The 20,509-nt window shown below is 45.8% G+C and overlaps 1 protein-coding gene and 1 non-coding gene across 2 annotated transcripts; both read left to right on the top strand.

Moving 5' to 3' along the window:
• The first annotated feature begins 3,575 nt into the window (after positions 1 to 3,575).
• LOC130033409 (zinc finger and BTB domain-containing protein 24-like) lies at positions 3,576 to 20,002 on the top strand. Its single transcript, XM_056125107.1, is given in 8 exon segments — positions 3,576 to 3,641; positions 4,043 to 5,019; positions 7,759 to 7,926; positions 8,419 to 8,502; positions 9,273 to 9,356; positions 17,030 to 17,111; positions 18,499 to 19,179; positions 19,181 to 20,002. Coding segments are annotated over 7 exon segments (2,097 nt in total). The 5' UTR covers positions 3,576 to 3,641; positions 4,043 to 4,067; the 3' UTR covers positions 19,227 to 20,002.
• On the top strand, positions 14,999 to 15,132 carry LOC130033885 (small nucleolar RNA SNORA5). Its single transcript, XR_008793994.1, has one exon. It is a non-coding gene; the product is annotated as a small nucleolar RNA SNORA5 (small nucleolar RNA).
• Positions 20,003 to 20,509: the final 507 nt, after the last annotated feature.

The raw sequence follows: 20,509 nt of genomic DNA, 5'->3' as shown, positions 1-20,509 counted from the left end.
CCCACCCCCGTCTCACCCTGCCTCTGTGGCAGGGCATTCCCCCTTGTTCTCGCCCTCTTCTTTTGGGTACTGTGTTTTGCAAGAGAGGCATTGAGTGGCAATTATGTTTGGTCTATAGACTACTTTTAGCATGCTTCTCCCACCCTGGGAGGGTCCTCACAACACCCTTTATTTGGTGCTCTCTTCTCTATCTGAGCTTCCTTTTCACCTAGCACGTGTGGCTGGCCTTCAAGTCATGGAGCAAAATTCCTGGTACTAATCTCAGCCATTCCTAGGTGTTAGTGTCCCCTTTTGTTGCTTTATGTTCCCCAGATGAATGCAATCTTTCTGTGTCTATCCCGCTCTTTCTGACTCATTTCGCTTAACATGATACTTTCCATGTAGTACCACTTGTATGAAAATTTCATGACTTCGTCTTTTCTAACAGCTACATAGTACTCCATTGTGTAAATGTACCAAAGTTTCTTTAACCAGGCATCTGTTCTCGGGCACTCAGGTTTTTTTCCAGATTCTGGCTATTGTAAAGAGTGCTGCAATGAACAAACAATTGCAGATGTCACTTCAACTATACCTTTTTGCCTCTCTGGGATATATTCCCAGGAGTGCTATAGCTGGGTCAAATGGCAGATCAAATTCTAATTTTTTGAGAATCGTCCATACTGTTTTCCAAAAGGGTTGGACCAGCCGGCATTCCCACCAGCAGTGAGGGGGGTCCCTTTCTCGCCACATCCGCGCCAGCATTGGTTGCTTTTGTTCTTGTGGATGTGGGCCAGTCTCTGTAGTGTGAAATGATATCTCATTGTTGTTTTGATCTGCATCTCTCTGATGATTAGTGATGTAGAGCATTTACCGGAATCCATAACGTTTATTGAAGACAAAGTTGGCAAAACTCTCCATGATATTGAAGCTAATGGTATCTTCAAAGATGTCACGCTACTGGTCAAGCAAGTGAAAACAGAGATAGACAAATGGGACTATCTTAAACTAAGAAGCTTCTGCACCTCAAGAGAAACAGTGACCAAAATACAAAGACAGCCTACAGAATGGGAAAGGATATTCACCAAATACACATCCGACAAGGGGTTGATATCAAGGATATTTAGTCCATTCTTTCAAGCAGACTTATTAACTCGTTTCAGGGTCCTGATTTCTGTGGAAAGTTCTCTATTCCAAACCCTGCCTTTTAGCTGCTGTTGCAATCATGTACTAAAACCCAAACCTCCGGTTCTGCTTAAGGGCCTCTGAGATTTTACTGGATCCACGTTAGTTGACTATACTAATTTTAATTCCATCAAATTTTGGGGGTCCCTGGGTTTTCCTTACTTCCCATTCCTGTTGTTGTTCCTTGCTGCTTGTAATGAAAATGTTTTTCAAGGTAATTTTCAAGTAATCTTAACTTCCCATATTGTCAGATATCAGATTGAGGGTTGTCAAACTGAACAGATGATGAGTTCAATTTAATTCTCATAGAGTAACATGAATTTGCTCTATTAATAGAAAAATATGATAGAAAGTCGCATATTATATTCCTCATTTATATCTAAAATTCAAGTTCAACTGGATCTGCATGTTTTTGTTTGTATAATCTGATTAAGGTAAAGGTAAAGGCCCTCCCGTTGATCGTCGATTTGCTCGAGCGGGCCCAGTAACGTCTCCATTGGAGACTTTGCTGTTACTGTGTCTGGCATATCGAATACTCTCGGTAGCTTGCCGGGCTCTCCGAGAGGGGCGGAGGAATCGAACTCGGGTCGGCCATGTTGTGTTCGCCTTACAAGCGGCCAACATGGCCCACCCGAGTTCGATTCCTCCGCCCCTCTCGGAGAGCCCGGCAAGCTACCGAGAGTATTCGATATGCCAGACACAGTAACAGCAAAGTCTCCAATGGAGACGTTACTGGGCCCGCTCGAGCAAATCGACGATCAACGGGAGGGGCCTTTTAAATCTGATTAAACATAAACAGAACAAAGTGATGGAATGGTTAAAGTGAGAAATAGGATGGGCTTAAGGGAGAAGCTTATCATTTTTCCTATAGGAACAACAAAGAATTCCAAGCCAAGTGAGCGATCTTCCATACTGCTGTGTACTTGAAGGGGTTACACTGCCACAAAATCTAGTTACATTATCTTAATCACCGGTTGAACAAAGATGATAAAAGACTAAATAAGAATAAATAACAATTATTTTAATTATAACAGACATGAAATAAACATAGTAGACCGGGCACTTAACTAATCCCTTCACAAGCTTTATACCATCATCATCTTTACCCCACAGCAACCTAAAGCACTAGCATTAACATTCTGCCACTAACATTTCCATTTTACAGGTCAGGTAAACAAGGCTGAGAAGGCCAGTGTGGCTCAGCGTCCAGATCTAACTAAAGGCGCTCTCTTCCATTCCTGTAAGACTAAAGCACTGAACTTGCAGAGAAAAGAAAACAAATGTGAAAAACATTAAGTAAATGAATTATTATTATTACAATATTATTATGGGAAGCTTTAGGGCTTCCCAAAGTGGGCGATGGCATATGGGGGGGGGGGGGGAGGCATAATCTCCTCGGGTGCGATTGTGGTGAGAAGGGAGTCTGGAGGTGTATTTTCCATTTCTTGGCTTCCGGTACATTTCCTGGAGGAAAGAGGTTGGTAAGCCAAATTCGATGAGGAAGATATCCATTAGATGAGGAAGATGATGATGGAAATGACGGAGCTGTTGATGATGTACAGGTGACATCATTCATTTGCCACAGATCTGAGTCCTCAAACAGCTTCAGAAGCCAGGGGGAGAAACCAAATTGAGAACGGGATCCCTGAGAAACCTCTGACAGAAAGCCTAGGACCTAAAACCGACGAAACAACAGGGGGACATGGCCAGGATTGCCCATCTGCGTCTTCCACGTTGACGCGCTCCAGAGAGTGGGTGGGGGCGTCCCGGGGAGCCTGCGTGGGGCCTCAGGCCCCGCCCCCCGGCCGGCCCGGGGCGGCCCCGTGGCCACGTGGTCTGGCCGCCGCGCACAGGCTGCTCCCGGCGCCAGCGCTTCCGGGTTGGCGGCGGCAGCGGCGCGGAGATCCGGCTGCCGGCTCGGCGGGGCCCGGCGCCTCAGAGCCAGCCAGGCCATCGGGTGAGTCGATCGCGACTCGGACCCCGCACGGCGCCCCCGAGAGGTAAGCGGACCTGGGGCTCACCGCGTTGACAACCGCACTCGGATCCCGCCGGCCCGAGGGGCCTGAGGCAGGGGCCGCTGCGTCGCCCCACGCCGCGCGTCCTCTGTCCCCTCCCACCGCCAGCCCCCGGGGAGGCCGCCGGCCCGGGGAACCTTCCATTATAGGTGTGTTATTGCGCCCAACCCCGCCCGTGCGCCTCGCACTTGTGAGTGGTTTCGGTCTTGACCCTTTTCGTGTTCGACTCCCAGACAAAATGGCTAAGGATGCGAGCACAAGCTAGAGAGGCTAATCAGCCTCAGGTGTGCGTCTCTGGAAAGTTCCTGCCGGGAAGCACTTGAGAGGTGGTGGGTCCCACTTACCTCTACCCCCCCACCCCTACCCCTGGATAGGGGAAAACACCCTCAGGACAGGCCAACTTAGGCGTTGGATGTTGCTTCCCTGTGAGGAATCACTACACCTGGAGTGAGAACCCAAAGCTGGGTTTTGTGTTTGTTTTGCCTCAACAGTTGAAAATGGTCTCGACTGGTGCCAGGGTGCCCTCAGCAATAGAACATATATGTCTTGCCTATCTGTGTGAGACGTATGTTCTGTTGTCGGGGTTCAATCCTTTACAACATTAAAAGGAAAAGTAAAGTAAAGGCCCTCCCGTTGATCATCGATTTGCTCGAGCAGGCCCAGTAACGTCTCCATTGGAGACTTTGTTGTTACTGTGTCTGGCATATCGAATACGTCTCGGGGAGCTTGCCAGGCTCTGCCGTGGGGGCGAGATACTCTCGGTAGCTTGCCGGGCTCTCTGAAAAGGGGAAAAGATTTTTGGACTGAAATTTTAACTTTCTTAGAGTGTTTTTCTAACATTTTTATACATTATTTTATTATTTCAGGTGTACTCCTGGACTTCTAAGGAAAATGGCAGAAACACTAGAGCCAACTGGACAGCTTGTTGTCCGTTCAGATACTCACAGTGACAAGGTCTTGGCCTGTTTTGAAGATCAGAGGAAGAAAGGATTTCTCTGTGACATCACGTTAATTGTGGAAAATGTGCATTTCCGGGCCCATAAAGCTTTACTTGCTGCCAGTAGTGAATACTTCTCAATGATGTTTGCTGAAGAGGGGGAGATTGGCCAGTCCATTTATATGTTGGAAGGCATGGTGGCCGATACCTTTGGTATCCTGCTAGACTTTATCTACACAGGTTGTCTCCAGGCCAGTGAGAAAAGTACAGAGCAAATCCTGGCCACTGCTCAGTTCCTAAAAGTCTATGACCTGGTGACGGCCTATGCAGACTTTCAGAATAATCACAGTTCCCACAAGCCAACAGCTTTGAACACTGCTGGTGCTCCAGTGGTGGTAATTTCTAATAAGAAAAACGATCCTCCAAAGCGGAAACGGGGAAGACCAAGAAAAGTCAACAGTTTGCAGGAGAAACAATCAGACCTGGCAGTTGAGGAAGATATACAGCTGAGAGTGAACAATTCTGTTCAGAACAGACAAAACTTTGTGGTAAAAGAAGAAGATGGGGAGCCAGTGAATGAACAGATTCTAGCAAAAGTGTTGGAAACATCTGAAGCCGCTTTTGAGCCAGGCAGAAGGGAGGAAGTATCTGCAGAAAAAGATGAGAACTGTGATCCCAAGACGCAGGACAGGCAAGACAGCCAGAGTCGGTACAGCAAGCGAAGGATCCGCAGATCCGTCAAACTGAAAGATTACAAACTTGTCGGGGATGAAGATGACCAAGGCCCAGCCAAGAAGGTCTATGGAAAGAGAAAGCGCCCTGGCGGCCCCGAGGCCCGTTGTAAAGACTGTGGCAAAGTCTTTAAGTATAATCACTTTTTAGCAATCCACCAGCGGAGCCACACGGGTAATTATGCTTTCCCCACAAATTGGAATGTGTTCCAGGGAAATAACACTAATCATGGCTTTCATTTATGGCACAACTTCTGTGCAATGGGGATTATAATAAAGCCTTTAGACATGTTACTACATTTAATTCTCACAGTAGTCTCAGGAGATAAGGAATGACTCCAGTGGACAGAGGAAGAGCTTGACTCCTCGAAAGTTAATCAGCCCAAATCTTCCATTTGGGGACACCTGGGATGAGAACCTGGTATCGTCATTGCAGAATCACTTTTCTTATTTGGAGTGTAAGGCTCAAGGCTTTCATGTCCAAGTGGCAAGTGCTAGACAAATTGCCCTTTCTGACTCCTGTTGCTGCCTGAGCTTGACCACGGCTGTCCACTTAGCTTTCTCCCTTAGTCATCTGGCTTAAGTGGCCTCTCCTCTTTAGTCCCTTCTGCAGTGATGGGAATGTTCTCTCTGCACTGTCTGATATGTGGTAACCACAAGCCACATGAATTTTGAGTACTTGACCCTGGGATGAATGTGAGAAAGAAACTAAAAATATTTTATTTTAATGAAGGGGCCACCATATTGGAGAGTATAGACCAAGAGTCAGAATTAACCTTTCTTTCAGCCACCTCTTAATCCCTTTGTTCTGGGTCACTACCATTTAAGTGTTCCTTGATTCCATTGTCAGCCTTAGTTTAGGGACTGGGCCTAAATCTCTCAGCCAGTGACCTGGCCAGAAAACCCAGGAGCATCTAGCGCTGTGTTTCTCCACCTGGCCACATCATAGAGTCACTTAGTGAGCATCTGAGACATCTGGTGGGGCCCAACCTCAGCTTCTGATTAATTAGAGTAGAGGTGCTTTTAGATCTTTGAATTTGGGAGCCACACCTGGTGATACCAGGGCTGTTTCTGGCTCTGTGATCTGGGGTAGCACCCAGCACAGACCCTGGTATGGAACCTGGGCCTCCATTAAGCTCTTTGCATCAAATTCCCCATTCCAGTAGTGTTTTCAAAGCTCCCTGTAGATTTTAAGTACTGATAATTTGATTGTGAGCCTTGAATTTTAGTAGACCTATAAGAAAGATTTGTTGAACTGTAATAGAGGACAGTTAAAGCAGTGTTTCTCCATCTCTTTTTAGACTGTGGCCCCCCCTTCCAACCTTGTTTCCTTGTGCCTCCCATCCTACTGCCCCCACCCAATCATATGCCATGATTTTCACCACTGACTTGAAGTATCCTGAGGGCCCACTGAAGGAACATGTGGGCCATGGTTGGGAGACACTGGTTTAAAGAGTTGTAGAAGCCAGAGAGTTAATGCAGAGGTTAAGGCACTTGCTTTGCAAGTAGCTGATCCTGGTTTGATCTCTGACATTGCCTATGGTCTTCTGAGCACCCCCAGGTACACAGAGCCTAGAATAAGCACTGAACACAGCTGGGTATGCAATCCTCCCACCTCATTTCAAAATATAGCTAGTTTTATAAGACTTTTAGGTAAAATAGCATAGAGAATCTTTTTTCCCCCTCAATTCTGGGATTTTTGTAGCCAAAAATGAGTGTGGGTCTGTTTTCTTTCAATGGGCTCTACCTCTTGAACCACACTCTGTCCCCCACTTTTATCTTTCTAATGTTTTCTTCACCCTGGATGTCTCTTTTCCTTATATCCCTTTCTTGCCTGTTTAGATATCTGCTTCAACAGACGACCACCCTTTGGGTGGGAAAGCCACATGAGCATACTCCAGGATCTGTTTCCCAGGATCACTGGCCATTGTCAGGGGACCATTATGTGGAACCAGGGATCAAACTGAGGTCAGCCATATGGAAAGCAAGTGTCTTAAGCACCTTAGTCTTTCTCTAGCCCCAGGCACTTCCCTTGCATACAGCTGACTCCAGTTTGATTCCTGTTAATGACGTATGGTCCCCTGAGCATCACCAGGAATGATCCCTGAATACAGAGCCAGAGTGGCCCAAAAACAAAAGTTAAGAATTAGCCATATGCAAGAATGATTAAACCAGAGGCCAAGAGACCATACAACTGGCAGGGCTTTTTCCTTGAATTCAGTTGACCCAGGTCAATCCGCAGCATCACATATGGCCCCAAAACCTGTCAGAAGCGATCCCTGAGAACAGCCAGGTGTGGCTTAAACCTTCCCACCCCACCCTCAAAATTAATGATTAAACTCTACTGGTAGCTTGCAGGTGTGGATAGAGGCGTCAACAGAAGCCTTGCTGGAGGTGGTGTGGATGGTACCTGCTTCTTGCAGAAGCCTGGCAAAGTGTCTCTCAGCCTCTCCACTTCATCTTTAGAAGCTCTGCTTCCTTGGGCTGCACGGTGGAGAGCACCTCATGCTCTCCCATTTACACTTTGACTGGCTCTCCCTGCTTCTCTGCCATTGGACCTGCAATCTGGAAACCCTGGCTCCATAGATGCTGTGTCTTACCTCTTCAGAGAACATTCTGCATCTTTTGTTGGCCAGAGGCAGACCCTGACTTCAGGAAATAGGAGTCTTGAGAAGGGGCTGGGGTGACAGAACCTTTAGGGGGCTCTGTCTTAAATGAGCCTGTCAGTTCAGAATGGGTATCAGAGTTCTCTGTTCCAGCTTGCTGAATTGTACTGCTAATGCCTCTCCCATGAAGTGCTTTTTTGGGTTTGTGCCTTTTAAGAGAAACTTGTATGTTGTCCTTTAAATTTAGGAAGGAGCAGAAAGATGAACAGGATCTTGCTTACACCATCCTTCTGGGGCTCTTCTTCCAGGGGAGCGACCTTTCAAATGCAATGAGTGTGGAAAAGGCTTTGCCCAGAAGCATTCCCTGCAGGTCCACACCCGGATGCACACAGGCGAGAGGCCATACACCTGCACCGTTTGCAACAAAGCTCTCACCACCAAGCACTCGCTGCTGGAGCACATGAGTCTCCACTCAGGTAACAGGGGTGACTGGCATTAGGGTCCCATGTTGGCAGGGATTGGGGTGGGGCGAGCATTCCCATGATCTAAGTGGTCCTTGCTTAGCTTAGTATCCTCCCCCACGCAGAGTTGGGAGACCAGATTATAGTTTATGTCAGAGGGCAGTTTGACGTGTAGCTCAGCCTCTAATCTTACACTGAAGCTTATAAACTGGCTGCTGGAAGTTCAGTGTGCAAAAATATTTTACCCTCTAGAGACTGGAGTTATTTTCCTCTGGATGTCTTTGAATTTTATCCTTTGAATTTTTTTGTCCTTCGATTCTACCTGCAAACCTTTGCATATTTCTCAGATTCTGATAGACACTGGAGACATAGACTGACATTTATGGCAGTCACGGTGTCATCTATGGAAGATGGGAAGCGCCTGCTGTGCTGTTTTGCCTTAGTAGTGACCTTACTAGTTCTTCGTAGTTGATGGAATGCTTTAGTGTTTTGTGCTTTATTTGGCAGGACAGAAGTCTTTTACCTGTGATCAGTGTGGGAAATATTTCAGCCAGAAACGACAATTAAAGAGCCATTACCGAGTTCATACAGGTACAGTTAAAGGGAGAGAAATTTTTGATAGGTGGGGAAGAAATGCAAATGCAGTATATTTGTGAATTTCTGAAATATTAGTTTCGTAGTGTAGAAGATAGTTTGTGGACAACAGAGTCATAAAAATCCACCTAAATAAAAATTTCATGTGTTATTCTTAGTGTGTATGTTTAATTGGAGGTTGGGGGGCCTGGGAAACCTAACCCAGAGCCTCCCATGTGCAGGGCATGTAATCTCCCATTGAGCTAAGTCCAGGCCCTGTATTTAATAAAACGTGACCGTTTTCAGTCCCACCCAGGAACGTTATGGAATTGGTATTTTTCCAGAGTACCTCTGACAAGGAAGGTGCCAGTTGACTGCTTATTTTTGTGCCTGGACCATATCACCTGCCGCCACCGTAGCCTTTAGACCAGTCTATTTGCATATGCCTCTGTCCATTGTCTGCTCTGCCAACAGTATGATATGAGTGGGGGTGAGAGGAGGGCTTGAGAGCATAATTTGTAATCAGCCAGTCGGCACATGAGACCTTTGAGGAAAGATGAGATTACATTTAGGGAGACTGAATGGGTCCCAGTCTCTTGGGGAAACAAAATACTGAGATATATAGGAAAATAATGACTATTACCAGGTGAATTATAAAAATTACTGTTGTTTCATTAAAGCACCATATTTAAAGTGATTATTTTTCAGGGAAGTGCTTTAACACAGATCACTGAAGAAATGCAGGGAGAGCATATATGCACTGACACTTTTTTTATTATTGCGACAAGGCCACACATTACCGGAATGTAACCACTGCCATCGCAAATTCATGGATGTATCTCAGCTAAAGAAACATCTACGAACACACACAGGTAACCCGCCTCAGCCTTCTTGTCCAGTGCCGTTTATGGTTTAGGAGAGTTGAGGAATGGAGTATGCTTGAAGTCCTTTCTGAGGTGCTTATTGTTTGCTGGGTGGAACTTTCATAAATACATCCCTTAAAAGCCCTAGGCAGCAGTCTGTAAACAGCAAAATGGAGCTCACAGTGGACATTCACTGAATACCCCCCAAGAGAACAAGTCTGAGTTTGGTTTTGTGTTTCACTCTTAATCTATTTCAGCATTGAAGAGAATGAAGTTTTGTTTTTAAGAAAGCAAAGTGAGATATGGCTAACATTTGTGAGTAGTTTAGGAATGGAGGGTTTTCTACTTTCACCTCTGGGTCAATACATAAAATTGAGACTGTGTGAGAAAGTAGTTCCAGAGAAATCTACCATGTCAAAGTCTTCCCCAGTCTTTCATTTAAGATCAGAAAAGTAAGAATGTGGGGCTGGAGTGATAGCACGGTGGGTAGGGTGTTTGCCTTGCACGTGAGTACCTAAAAATGATGCTTAGTTTGTCTAGAAAAGTGTTATGGATGTTTTAATTAATAACGTTTTTAGGCTGCTAAATCACATCTGATTTATGTTGCTTTGAACACATTGAAGGGAGGGTGTTTAGGGGACCACTCCTGCTGATCTCTGGGAATCATGTAGTGTGGGAGATTGACCAGGGTTGTCTGCATGTAAAATAAGCATCTTAACCCCTGCTATCTCTCTGGCTAACTTGAGTATGTATTATTTTTGGGGAAGGGCAGAGTGGAGGTGTTGGAGTGACACCTAGCAGTGTTCAGGGCTTACTCCTGGCTCTGTGCCCAGTATTCACTCCTGGATGTGTCTGGGGAGTGATGGGTGGTGCCAGCAATCACAGCAGGGTAATTCACATGCAAGGAAAGCATCTTAACCCCTGTAGAATCTTTGGGCCCTTGAATTCTTTTTAACACAAGTGTTACTCTCAACGTCATTTATTTATTTTCTTTAAAATAAACTTTATGGGGTATGAATGGATTTTATGAAAAGAAATATCTATAATTTTTATAGATATCATCAGATCCATGAAATTGAATTTTTCCATTTAACATATTTATTGAACAGTTAGTAGATACCAGGCTCTGTGTCGATTCTGAGGCAGTGACAGTGAATGAGCTGAATAGGGCCCATGCTTTGAGGGCTCACCTTCAGATGGAGACAAAAAGCAGAAGACTTCAGAGCATATTAGGAGAGGGATAGGGACAGGGTGTAGTAAAGGGAGCTGCTGCTTTGCAAAGGAGAGAAGCCTTGTCTGGAAGTGTCTCTGCTGAACAAACCACTACAGTGGTGTTCGACTGGGAAACTGTGAGGCGGAAGCACACAAGCCATCGTGGCCATCTGAGAAAAATACATCCTCATTTTAAGAAGGAACAGTAGTGCAAAGTCCTGAGACAGAGGGTTTTGGAGGAGTGGGAAATACCAGGAGAAATTTTGGCTGAGGACTGGCAAGGGAAGCAGGAAGGAGTAGGTAGGTGGACGCCACTGGGGTCTATGGAATGTAGGTGTTTACAGTCTAACCACATACTTCGGACACCTTAGAAGCTTTTTAAAAAAATTTTTGTAATAATTGCATTCAGTATTTCAACATCACTCCCACCGCCATTTCGAATTTTCCCACCACCACACAAGCATGCCCCAAAGCCAAATCCTAAATTATTTTGTATTGCTTGTTTATGAATCACAGTCAGTCACAGTCCTCCCGTTGTTCATCGATTTGCTCCAGTGGGCCCAGTAACGTCTCTATTGTGACACTCGTTACTGTGTTTGTCATATCGAATACGTCACGGGGAGCTTGTCAGGCTTTGCCATACGGGCAAGATACTCTCGGCAGCTTGCTGGGCTCTCCGAGAGGGGTGGAAGAATCGAACTCGGGTCGGCCATGTTGGCTGCGTGCAAGGCAAACGCCCTACCGCTGTGCTATCGCTCCAGCCCATGTTTATGAATAATCCACTAAAAAAGATCTGAAATGTTTACTTAGAAGAAACTGTAAAAACTGTGTGTGTGTGTGTGTGTGTATTTTTTAAATCAAGATCAGTTGCCTTCTGCTTTACACCCCATGTGTAAATGTGGTGTGCTACTCTTGATACGTCAGTGGCATAAAGTATAAGGTATTGTTCCAGGGATTCTAAAGTTTTAAATAGATAGAGCTGGAGTTAAATTTTAACTGGATTGTGATTTGGGGGACTGGAAGGCTTCTCTACAGCATGTTGCTCTCCTCCGAGATTTATTTGTGAATCTCTGGATCATGGCTACTAATGAACTTCTATGGTACCCAAAGGCAGTTCGTGGGTTTGACTGCCAGGCTCCTGGAAATTCAGGGAGATGAGGGGAGAGTTGCCCATCCCTGACTCTGTGCAAGTCTGGAGATTTCAGTCACAAAACCTGCATACCTGGGTTTTTCAGTGGATTCATTCTCATGCGTGAGGGGCTCATCTCAAGCCTGTGAAGATCGGCCATGGGCAAGGCAGCATTTGGGTTCTGAAGGTTTTCAGCTGCTGGGGCTTTGTTGGGGCAGGTGATGGGCTCACCCGCCCCTGCTCTGAGATGCCCTGGATAAAGTCAGTTTGGTGCCAGGTGAGGAAGCATCTATCCTGAGATGCTTTTATTAAAAATCCTGGTACCCGAAGATTCTCTTCAAGTTTCATGAGAAAGGGAGTCAGAATTAGCTTGGGGGTAGATATGAGGTGGAGCTTGGACCATACTTGGCAGTGCTCAGGGGCTGCTCCCAGCTCTGTGTTTAGGGTTGCTCCTGGCTGTGTTCAGGACCATGAGCCACAGATCAAACCTGGTCTTACCACCTCTTCCCTTTCAGAATGTGCATTTTTAAAAGTTGCCTAGAAAATGATTCTGTTCTGCTGTCAGGCTCAAGAACTTTGAAGGCCTGGGTCAGGAATTCTGAGTTTTACTCCAGGTTAGATGACTCCCATGAGCAGTGACGTGATATCACTTAGAAGTCTAATGGGCTCCCTGTGCAGTGGGGTGCGGTGGGGCACTCATTAGGAGGGTGGCAAGACCATTCGGAGGCTAATGCAGTTCTGGGGGTGTGCTGTCCCTGGAGTGGTGCCAGACAGCTCTGAATAGATCCTGCCCAAAGTGACTATGTGGCTTGCTGAGTATTGGAGTGGAAGGGTGAGAAAAAAAGGGAGGAAAGATCAACTGGTAGAAAATTTGGGGTAAATGACAGGGGGAACAAATTGTGAGTTTAATTTTGGACATGTGAACCCTGAGTGAATGTCTGACATCTGTGAGCAGATGTGGTAAAGGCAACTGGGTGTTTGAATCTGGAGTCCACTGGAGACAGGTGGAAAGAGATGAGTGTGCCTGCTTACACACGTGCCTGAAAATGGACATCTTGACATCCTGTTGTGGGAATACAGTTTGAACCCTCTTGGAAAGAACTTTGGAAATATATGAATTAACACCTTAGAGGCCCAGCTGTGAAAAGATATTTGCATAAGAATATTCACCATCAGGGCTGGAGCCGCAGTACAGCAGGTACAGCATTTTCTTTGCTGAGTTCGATCCCTGACATCCCTTATGGTTTCCCAAGTACCACCAGGAGTAATTCCTGAGTGCAGAGCCAGGAATCAGCCCTGAGCATTGCCAGGTGTTGCCCAAAAACGAAAACCAAAAAGAATATTCACCATAAGCAGGATTGCTTATAATGTTACAGGCTCAGAAATCCACATAAACATCCATCAGTAAGGGTTCGTAACCTCATCAGGTTAATTTTGAACAAGATAGAACAGAACAGAACAGCCTCTAAAATGGTAAGGATGGACTGGAGAGACAGTGAAACAAGTAGGATGCTTGCTTTACAAGCAGCCCACCCTGGTTCAAACCTTGGCATTTCAGTTGGTCCCCTGATCCCACCAGGAGTAATTCATAAGTCTAGAGCCAGGAGTAATCCCAGAGCACTGCTGGGTGTGACCCCAAAATGAAAAAATTAAAATGGTGAGAAGACCAGGGAGGGGCCTCATGGAACTGATGTACATGCTTCTGCATGTGCATCAGAGAATTAGATCCCCAGGACCACATGATCCTCTGAGCATTGCCAGGAGTGACCCCAAGCACTGAGCTGAGAGTAGATTAATCAGTTGATCACTTGACAGATTAATCACCTGCAAACAAAACTAAATAAATGTGACTTTGGGGCTGGAGCAATAGCACAGCGGGTAGGGCATTTGCCTTGCACTTGGCTGACCCGGGTTCGATTCCCAGCATCTCATATGGTCCTCTGAGCAGCACCAGGGGTAATTCCTGAGTGCAGAGCCAGGAGTAACCTTTGTGCATCGCCGGGTATGACCCAAAAAGCAAAAAAAAAAAAAAAAAAGAGAAGCCAAGATCTTACAGAGTTAACTAGCGCTATCCAGGAGGGGGATTCATCATGGTTTTTACATACGTTGTGCTTTTCTATGTGATGTGACTTGCAGGTAGCATATATCATTTTAAGGAGGAATAAGGAATTTTCAGGAATTAAATGTAGAGATCTGGCTAGCCCATTCAACACAGGCAGGAAAATTTGGAGAATTCATTTGACTCTTGGGTCTGGATGGGTTCAGGGGCAAGATGGTGCTGCCATTCACCAAGAAACTTGTTTCAAGGTTTGATTCAGTGACTGGGCGCCCCCATCGCCAGCCAGTCATTCCTACCTGCAGCTGGGATGCCTGGCTCCGGGGTTGGTATTTACTGCTAAGAAGAGGAGCCAGAAGGAGCTCCTGGACTCACTGGCCTGTCGCTGGAATTACTCTTCTTTCCCAGTCCTTGCCTCACATCGCTATTATTCAGCCCTCCTCCTGTAACCTAACTTCCTTCTGGCCCACTGCTACCTCAGACCCTCCCTGTCACCTTCTTTCCTTCCTCTGCAGCCACTTTCTGTGCCCTTTTCCAGCAGGAAAGGCCAGACACATGCTCTGGGCCTCAGCACTTGCTGTGTGTTTCAGGCCATCATGGGGATTCCTTCCTTGTTCACCCACCTCTCTCCCAGCGTACCCACCATTTCATGCTTCTTTACTTATACTTCTAGCACATCATTCTACTAAAAATGTCCACAAGTTCTACAGGTTTTCTGACTAGAACTTGTGGCTTCTCTTGGCCCGGGGTCAACTTTTAGCTCTAACACTCCTCAGAGTGCCTCCGCATCCCTCCCTGTCTGCATTATGTGCAGGTCATTTTTGTTTAATTAAATTTTATTAGCACAATGCCAGCACTGCAGTATGTTAATTAGGCCTCATCCAAGTGTGAGCCACCAGTGGTGCATGCCAGTGTCAACATGTTAATTTACCATTGGTTTCCAACACCATAATATGTGAGGTGTGCATTTCCTTCCTCTGTGAAGTGGTTCTTGCCACAACCGCCTCCCCTCCCCTCCAAGAAGTCAGTGCCTTCACTATCAAAATGAGCCATTCCTCCCATCCTCCTTGTTCTTTCTCTCCTGGAACCATATGTTCAGAGTCTATTTGCTTGACTTTCTATAATCTATAGATGAGTGAAACTAAGTGTGTTTTACTTTCTGACTTATTTCCCTAACCTCAGGTTTGATCCAAATTGCTTCAGAAGGCATGATTTCATCATTTTTAATGGCATGGTAATATGTGTATTTACTACTGCAGCTGTGTCAAATTCAGTGCCTGCCCAACCCATGGCAGACACTGGCCCAAAAGGCTGCCACAGCAGCATGTGACTCATGGGCCCTGATTCCTTTACCTGGACTTCAGGGATAAATTTGGTTACAGACACTAGAGGGGGAAAAAAAATGTGTACTGACTATGGGGCAGTGGCACTCTATCTCTCCCGCCGACCTCATTTGGTAGTCTCAGGCTGCTTCTCCCACTCCGAGGGGGGGAGAGGTGGTGATGGTGATGGGCAGATGAAGAAAGGAACTTCTTTGATTGGCAAAGGCTTGGCAAAAAGTCTCCCATGAGTTTTCCCATGAGTTTGCTGTCTCAGTGAAGCGCCCTGACCATCTTTCACTCCCAAATGTACTCATCCCTTGCTGTTGCCTAGTTAAATTAAGTTTTGTTTTTTGTCTTTCATAGTATATCGCTCCCTTGCCAGCCTTCAGATCACTTAATTCTGTTTATGGAGGACATGACAGTTTCAATGTATGTGCAGTGTACATGCCCATGCTGAAGAAATATTTGTTGAAGCTTTAGTTGAACACCCTCCCCACACCCCTACCCACTAGCACCCTAACACCACCCCCACACCACCCCCACTCCCTGCACTGTAGTTTGTGTTCCTTGCCATCTGTCACCTTCATTGATGGAGCTCTGCTTTGTTTTGACTAGAGTGTAATAGGAAGGGTTGCAACCATATAACCATTTCTATTGGTACAGTCTATTCAATGTGATGTACAAGTGAGAGCCACTAGTGGTATACACCATTCAGTGGGACATCCAGGTGAGCCACCAGTGATACATACTGGTGTGTGTTATTTCAGTGTAGGGTCGACTCAATTCACTTGACAAGGATTTCCATTGTGCCAGACCCACATCTAGGCACTGGGATACTAGGAGGGGACAGGCTCACTGGCCCCCCTGTTTTAAGATGGTGAATATCCATCATAAATGACATGCACAGTTTGTAAAGAGGGAAGAGCACAGTGGCAAAATTAGCTTGGGAGCAGGACTTAGACATGATGGGGGTGGAGGGTGCTTTTCAGTGGTGATGAAATTGCATCAGTCAAGTGACCTTTGCATAGACTTGAAGACTGGAACCCGTGTCAGCAGACCCTGGGGAGGGAAGGGGAATGAAAGATCCAGAGCAGTGTGGCTGGCTTGGGTGTGGTGCCTGTGACTCTTCAAGAGTCTGAGAGGCTACATCAGTGGACAAGAGGGGCCAGCTGAAGTCAGAGAGATTTGAGACGAAGGTGGGCGTGTTCTGACAGATCTTTGATCCTTGTGGGCCAGAGATCTGTGCGTCTTTCTCAGAATGAGGAACTATTTGCAGCCAAAACATGGCTCATCTGTCTTGGCTCATTACCTCTTTTCATGCTCCCTCTTGCCCGTGATCAGTATGGCTGGCCGCACTGGTCATGGACAAGAAGGAGCACAAGCACAAGTAGGAAATATGAGAGATGCCGAGGGGAGGTGGGTTGGAGCTAGGGTGCCAGTGGATATGATGTACAAGGGGTCTTCTGAATGTCTGGAGGGCTTCCTAGGGGCTGGGGACAAGGCTGAGCACATGCTCTGCAGGCAGGAGACCCAGGTTCCATCCTCAGCATCACATGGTTCCCCAAGCATCACCAGGAGTGATCCCTAGCACAGAGCTACGTGTGCCCCCCTGCCCCCACAATACGTTAAAAAAAGAGGAGGGGAATGCCCCTTAGCCACATGGTATGACATGTGTGTGTAGTCACATCAGGGGATATGGTCTACCGTTTGTGTCCAGCACGCCATCCTGTAGCCCTCTTTCCAGTCCTCAGGCCGAGTGCCACCGCACCCTGTCACAGGCTCTTGATGCTCCTTACAGTGCATGGGCACTTCATAGCAACTTGGAAACATTTCATTCCTCTCTTCTTTATTGAGGATTCAAGTGGAATCGTCTTTGTTCTTTTTTTCACAGCAAGAAAGCATGAATGGTTTCTGCCTCTGTTTCACGTTGCATGTGAATCTCTGAACCCTTTCCTCCTTTTAGGTGAGAAGCCATTTACTTGTGAAATCTGTGGCAAATCCTTCACAGCCAAGAGTTCCCTTCAGACCCACATCCGAATCCATCGGTAAGGTTCTGGGGTTCTTTTTCTCACGTTAGATCCTTATTGAACGTGGGTGGTCAGTAGGGGGACAGATGCTCCTAATGTCATTCTCTTCCCCAAAGTAGAACTTTTAAAACAAATCACAAATCACAAATCATCCTGTTATTCGTCGATTGCCTTGAGCAGGCCCCAGTAACGTCTCTTTCATCCTAGCCCTGAGGTTATATTCAAGGCTCTTTAGGAGAATGAGACCCATCATTGTTACTGGTATTTGGCATATTGGGTACGCCACGGGGAGTTTGCCAGACTCTGCCGTGTGAGCAGGCTACATTTGGTAGCCTGCCAGTTTGTCCAAAGTAGGAGTGAGATAATAAGATGTCATAATAAGATGTCGCGCAGCCGCGAATGTGGCCGCGCGGTTCCAGGAGCTGGTTTTTATAGTCTCTGAGTCTTGGCCGCTGATGGGATTACACAGCGCTAGGGGGCCAGTTGGTGGGTGTGTACCTCGCCTACTGGAATTTGGAGGATCTGGGTGGAGGATGGTTGGCCCCAGTCTGAGTAGGCTTGGAGATCTCGGCCCCGTAACCCGCATGGCTTTGTCCCTCTGCCAGTACCTTCATGTGTGCGGAGAGTGGTCTCAGCATGGTGGTGGCTGGTCCTGGAGGTCTTCGACTGCCGGAGCCCTGGTCGGGGCGGGGAGGAACTTTTAAAAATTCTAATAAAATTTGTTATGCTATTTTTTTCTTCCCTTATCTATAAATGAATTTCTCATTGAGGCAAAATCAGGAGATTCAGTTCTGATTAGCAGACGTCTACAATACTATTTCATTTTCCAGAATTTTATTTGGGGTCAGAGACTGTCTTAAAGCCTAAATTTAAAAAACAAATTTTTTTGTTTCTATTTGGTGGTGATGGAGTTGCAAAGACTTTGTATACCAAATTCATAAAAATTACCATTATTTTTAAAAAAGAGATGAATGTTCTCTGAATAAACATTTTATTCATTTACTTTCACATTTGATTTAGTAGTTCTCCTAGAAGCACCACAAATAATTAGGGGCTATAATCTTGTATTTATTTTACCATTAGAGTCTAAGAATTGGCTCTAAGAGAAGAAACAAATTATAATATGCAAGTACAAATGTTTGCTTTCTTATCCGAAATCCACATTCTGAAACACAATTAACTTTCTGGGCCTGTGCCTACCTACCACCTTGCCTCAAGCCCAAGCACACCTTTTGATTATGAAGCCCATGCAGGTTGGGACTTGCTCACAAGTGTACGTATCTATAGGAGAACCCATGACAGGCCTCCCAGCAGAATTTATTTTCCTCTTTTCCTGACTGTTCCCTAATTAAGCAGTCATAAATAGCTTCTTTCTGTCCTTAAGGTAAAATGTCTCTTCTTGCAGAGGAGAAAAGCCATACTCATGCAGCACATGTGGCAAATCCTTCTCTGACTCCAGTGCCAAGAGGAGACACTGCATTCTCCACACAGGCAAGAAGCCCTTCTCCTGCCCTGAGTGTAACTTGCAGTTTGCTCGCTTAGACAACTTGAAGGCTCACTTGAAAATACACAGCAAAGAGAAACACGCAGCAGATCCCAGCAATATTTCTGGCAATAATAATAGTACTGAAGAGGTCAGGAATATTCTTCAGCTACAGCCCTATCAACTCTCTACCTCTGGAGAGCAGGAAATCCAGCTGCTGGTCACCGATTCTGTACATAACCTCAATTTCATGCCGGGTCCCAGCCAGGGCATCAGCATCGTCACCGCAGAAAGCTCCCAGAATATGACTGCGGACCAGGCTGCCAATCTCACCCTGCTCACACAGCAGCCCGAACAACTGCAGAACTTAATTCTTTCAGCTCAACCGGAGCCAACAGAGCACATTCAGAGCCTCAGTATGATTGAAGGCCAGATGGAACCCTCCCAGACTGAGCCAGTGCATGTCATCACGCTGTCCAAGGAGACCCTGGAACATCTTCATGCCCATCAAGAGCAGACCAGGGAGCTCCACTTAGCAGCAAGTGCTTCTGATCCAGCTCAGCACCTCCAGCTGACACAGGAACCCGCTTTCCCCACTGAACCCCCACCATGTGCCCCAGCCCACAGCCCTTCCCCCGGAGCAGAGCTGACCTGAAAACATGTCTGACTGCTCTCTTGGTCTCTTCATGAACCAGACATAACTGGATTGAGGGATAAAGCCAGGCTTTCTGAAACATTCACCCACAGGTCCTTACTGACATGTGATAGCTACAGGTATTTATTGCTTTCCATTCAGGCAGCAAGATGTGTGGATCAGCTCTTAAATATAGCACTGATTTGGATAGTACCAATGTGGATTGGCAGCTCAGCGTTGACAAATGATTTTCATTTGCATTCACTGTATTAAAAGGTTAGAGCTCTGATTTAGTCTTTCCTGTATTCAGTTTTCTCAGCCATAGTTTTTGCTGACCTTATGTGTTACATTTTTTCTGTTTTTAGAACAGTCACATGGTAGCTGTGTTGGGTGGAATTTGGTTGCACTCTCTTATCTCTCTTAGGCAACACAATTGCCACAAAAAGTCAGTTCTGTGTATGACATTAAAATATGGGTGAGTTCATCCTTATGATTTCCAATCCTTAAGACATAATTCAACCTCTGTGCAGCGATCTTGTGCCATGTTTAAGGTAAACTCAACGATACATAACCCAAATGTCCATTTAACTCAAAATTCACATAATAAAGTAAAAATTAAGTGATTATTTTGTAATTCTAAACTCAGCTTTTCTGAATAACAGTGGTTTACATGTTTTTCAAAAGCAGCTTGCTGAAAATGTAAAAGTTCAAAATATTAATTGGATCACGGCATTCACCCAAATGAGCTGAATTTTTGTCAGCAATGATATTTGATCTTCATGATGAAGTTAAAGCTCCTTTAAGTATTCTGGAATAAAAATTTTATTCATTGTAATTAAAGTGTAATATATTCAACTCTAATTGATCTCTGTTGTGTATTGTGTCTGATAACTTTCTGGAGATGGGAATTGATTAAAATCTTTTACTAGGTAGGGTAATCCCACGAAATGAATACACTTAAAGAAAAACAGCACTGTAGCACTGTCCTCCCATTGTTTATCAATTTGCTCAATCAGGCACCAGTAACGTCTCCATTGGGAGACTTCTTACTGTTTTTGGCATATCGAAAACGTCACGGGTAGCTTGCCAGGCTTTGCCATGCGGGTGAGAAACTCTTGGTAGCTTGCTGGGCCCTCTGAGTGGGGCGGAAGAATCAAACCTGGGTCAGCCTTGTGCAAGGCAAACACCCTACCCGCTGTGCTATCACTCCAGCCCTCTCAGGCAGCATGTAGCACTGTCTTCCCATTGTTCATCAATTTGCTCAAGCGGGCCCAGTAACATCTCCATCGTGAGACTTGT

Source organism: Sorex fumeus, unplaced genomic scaffold (assembly GCF_029834395.1).
Source record: "Sorex fumeus unplaced genomic scaffold, SorFum_2.1 ptg000054l, whole genome shotgun sequence".
NCBI classification, from domain to species: domain Eukaryota; kingdom Metazoa; phylum Chordata; class Mammalia; order Eulipotyphla; family Soricidae; genus Sorex; species Sorex fumeus.
The sequence above is the reverse complement of the archived record's forward strand: the minus strand, read 5'-3'. Positions and strand labels throughout refer to the sequence as shown.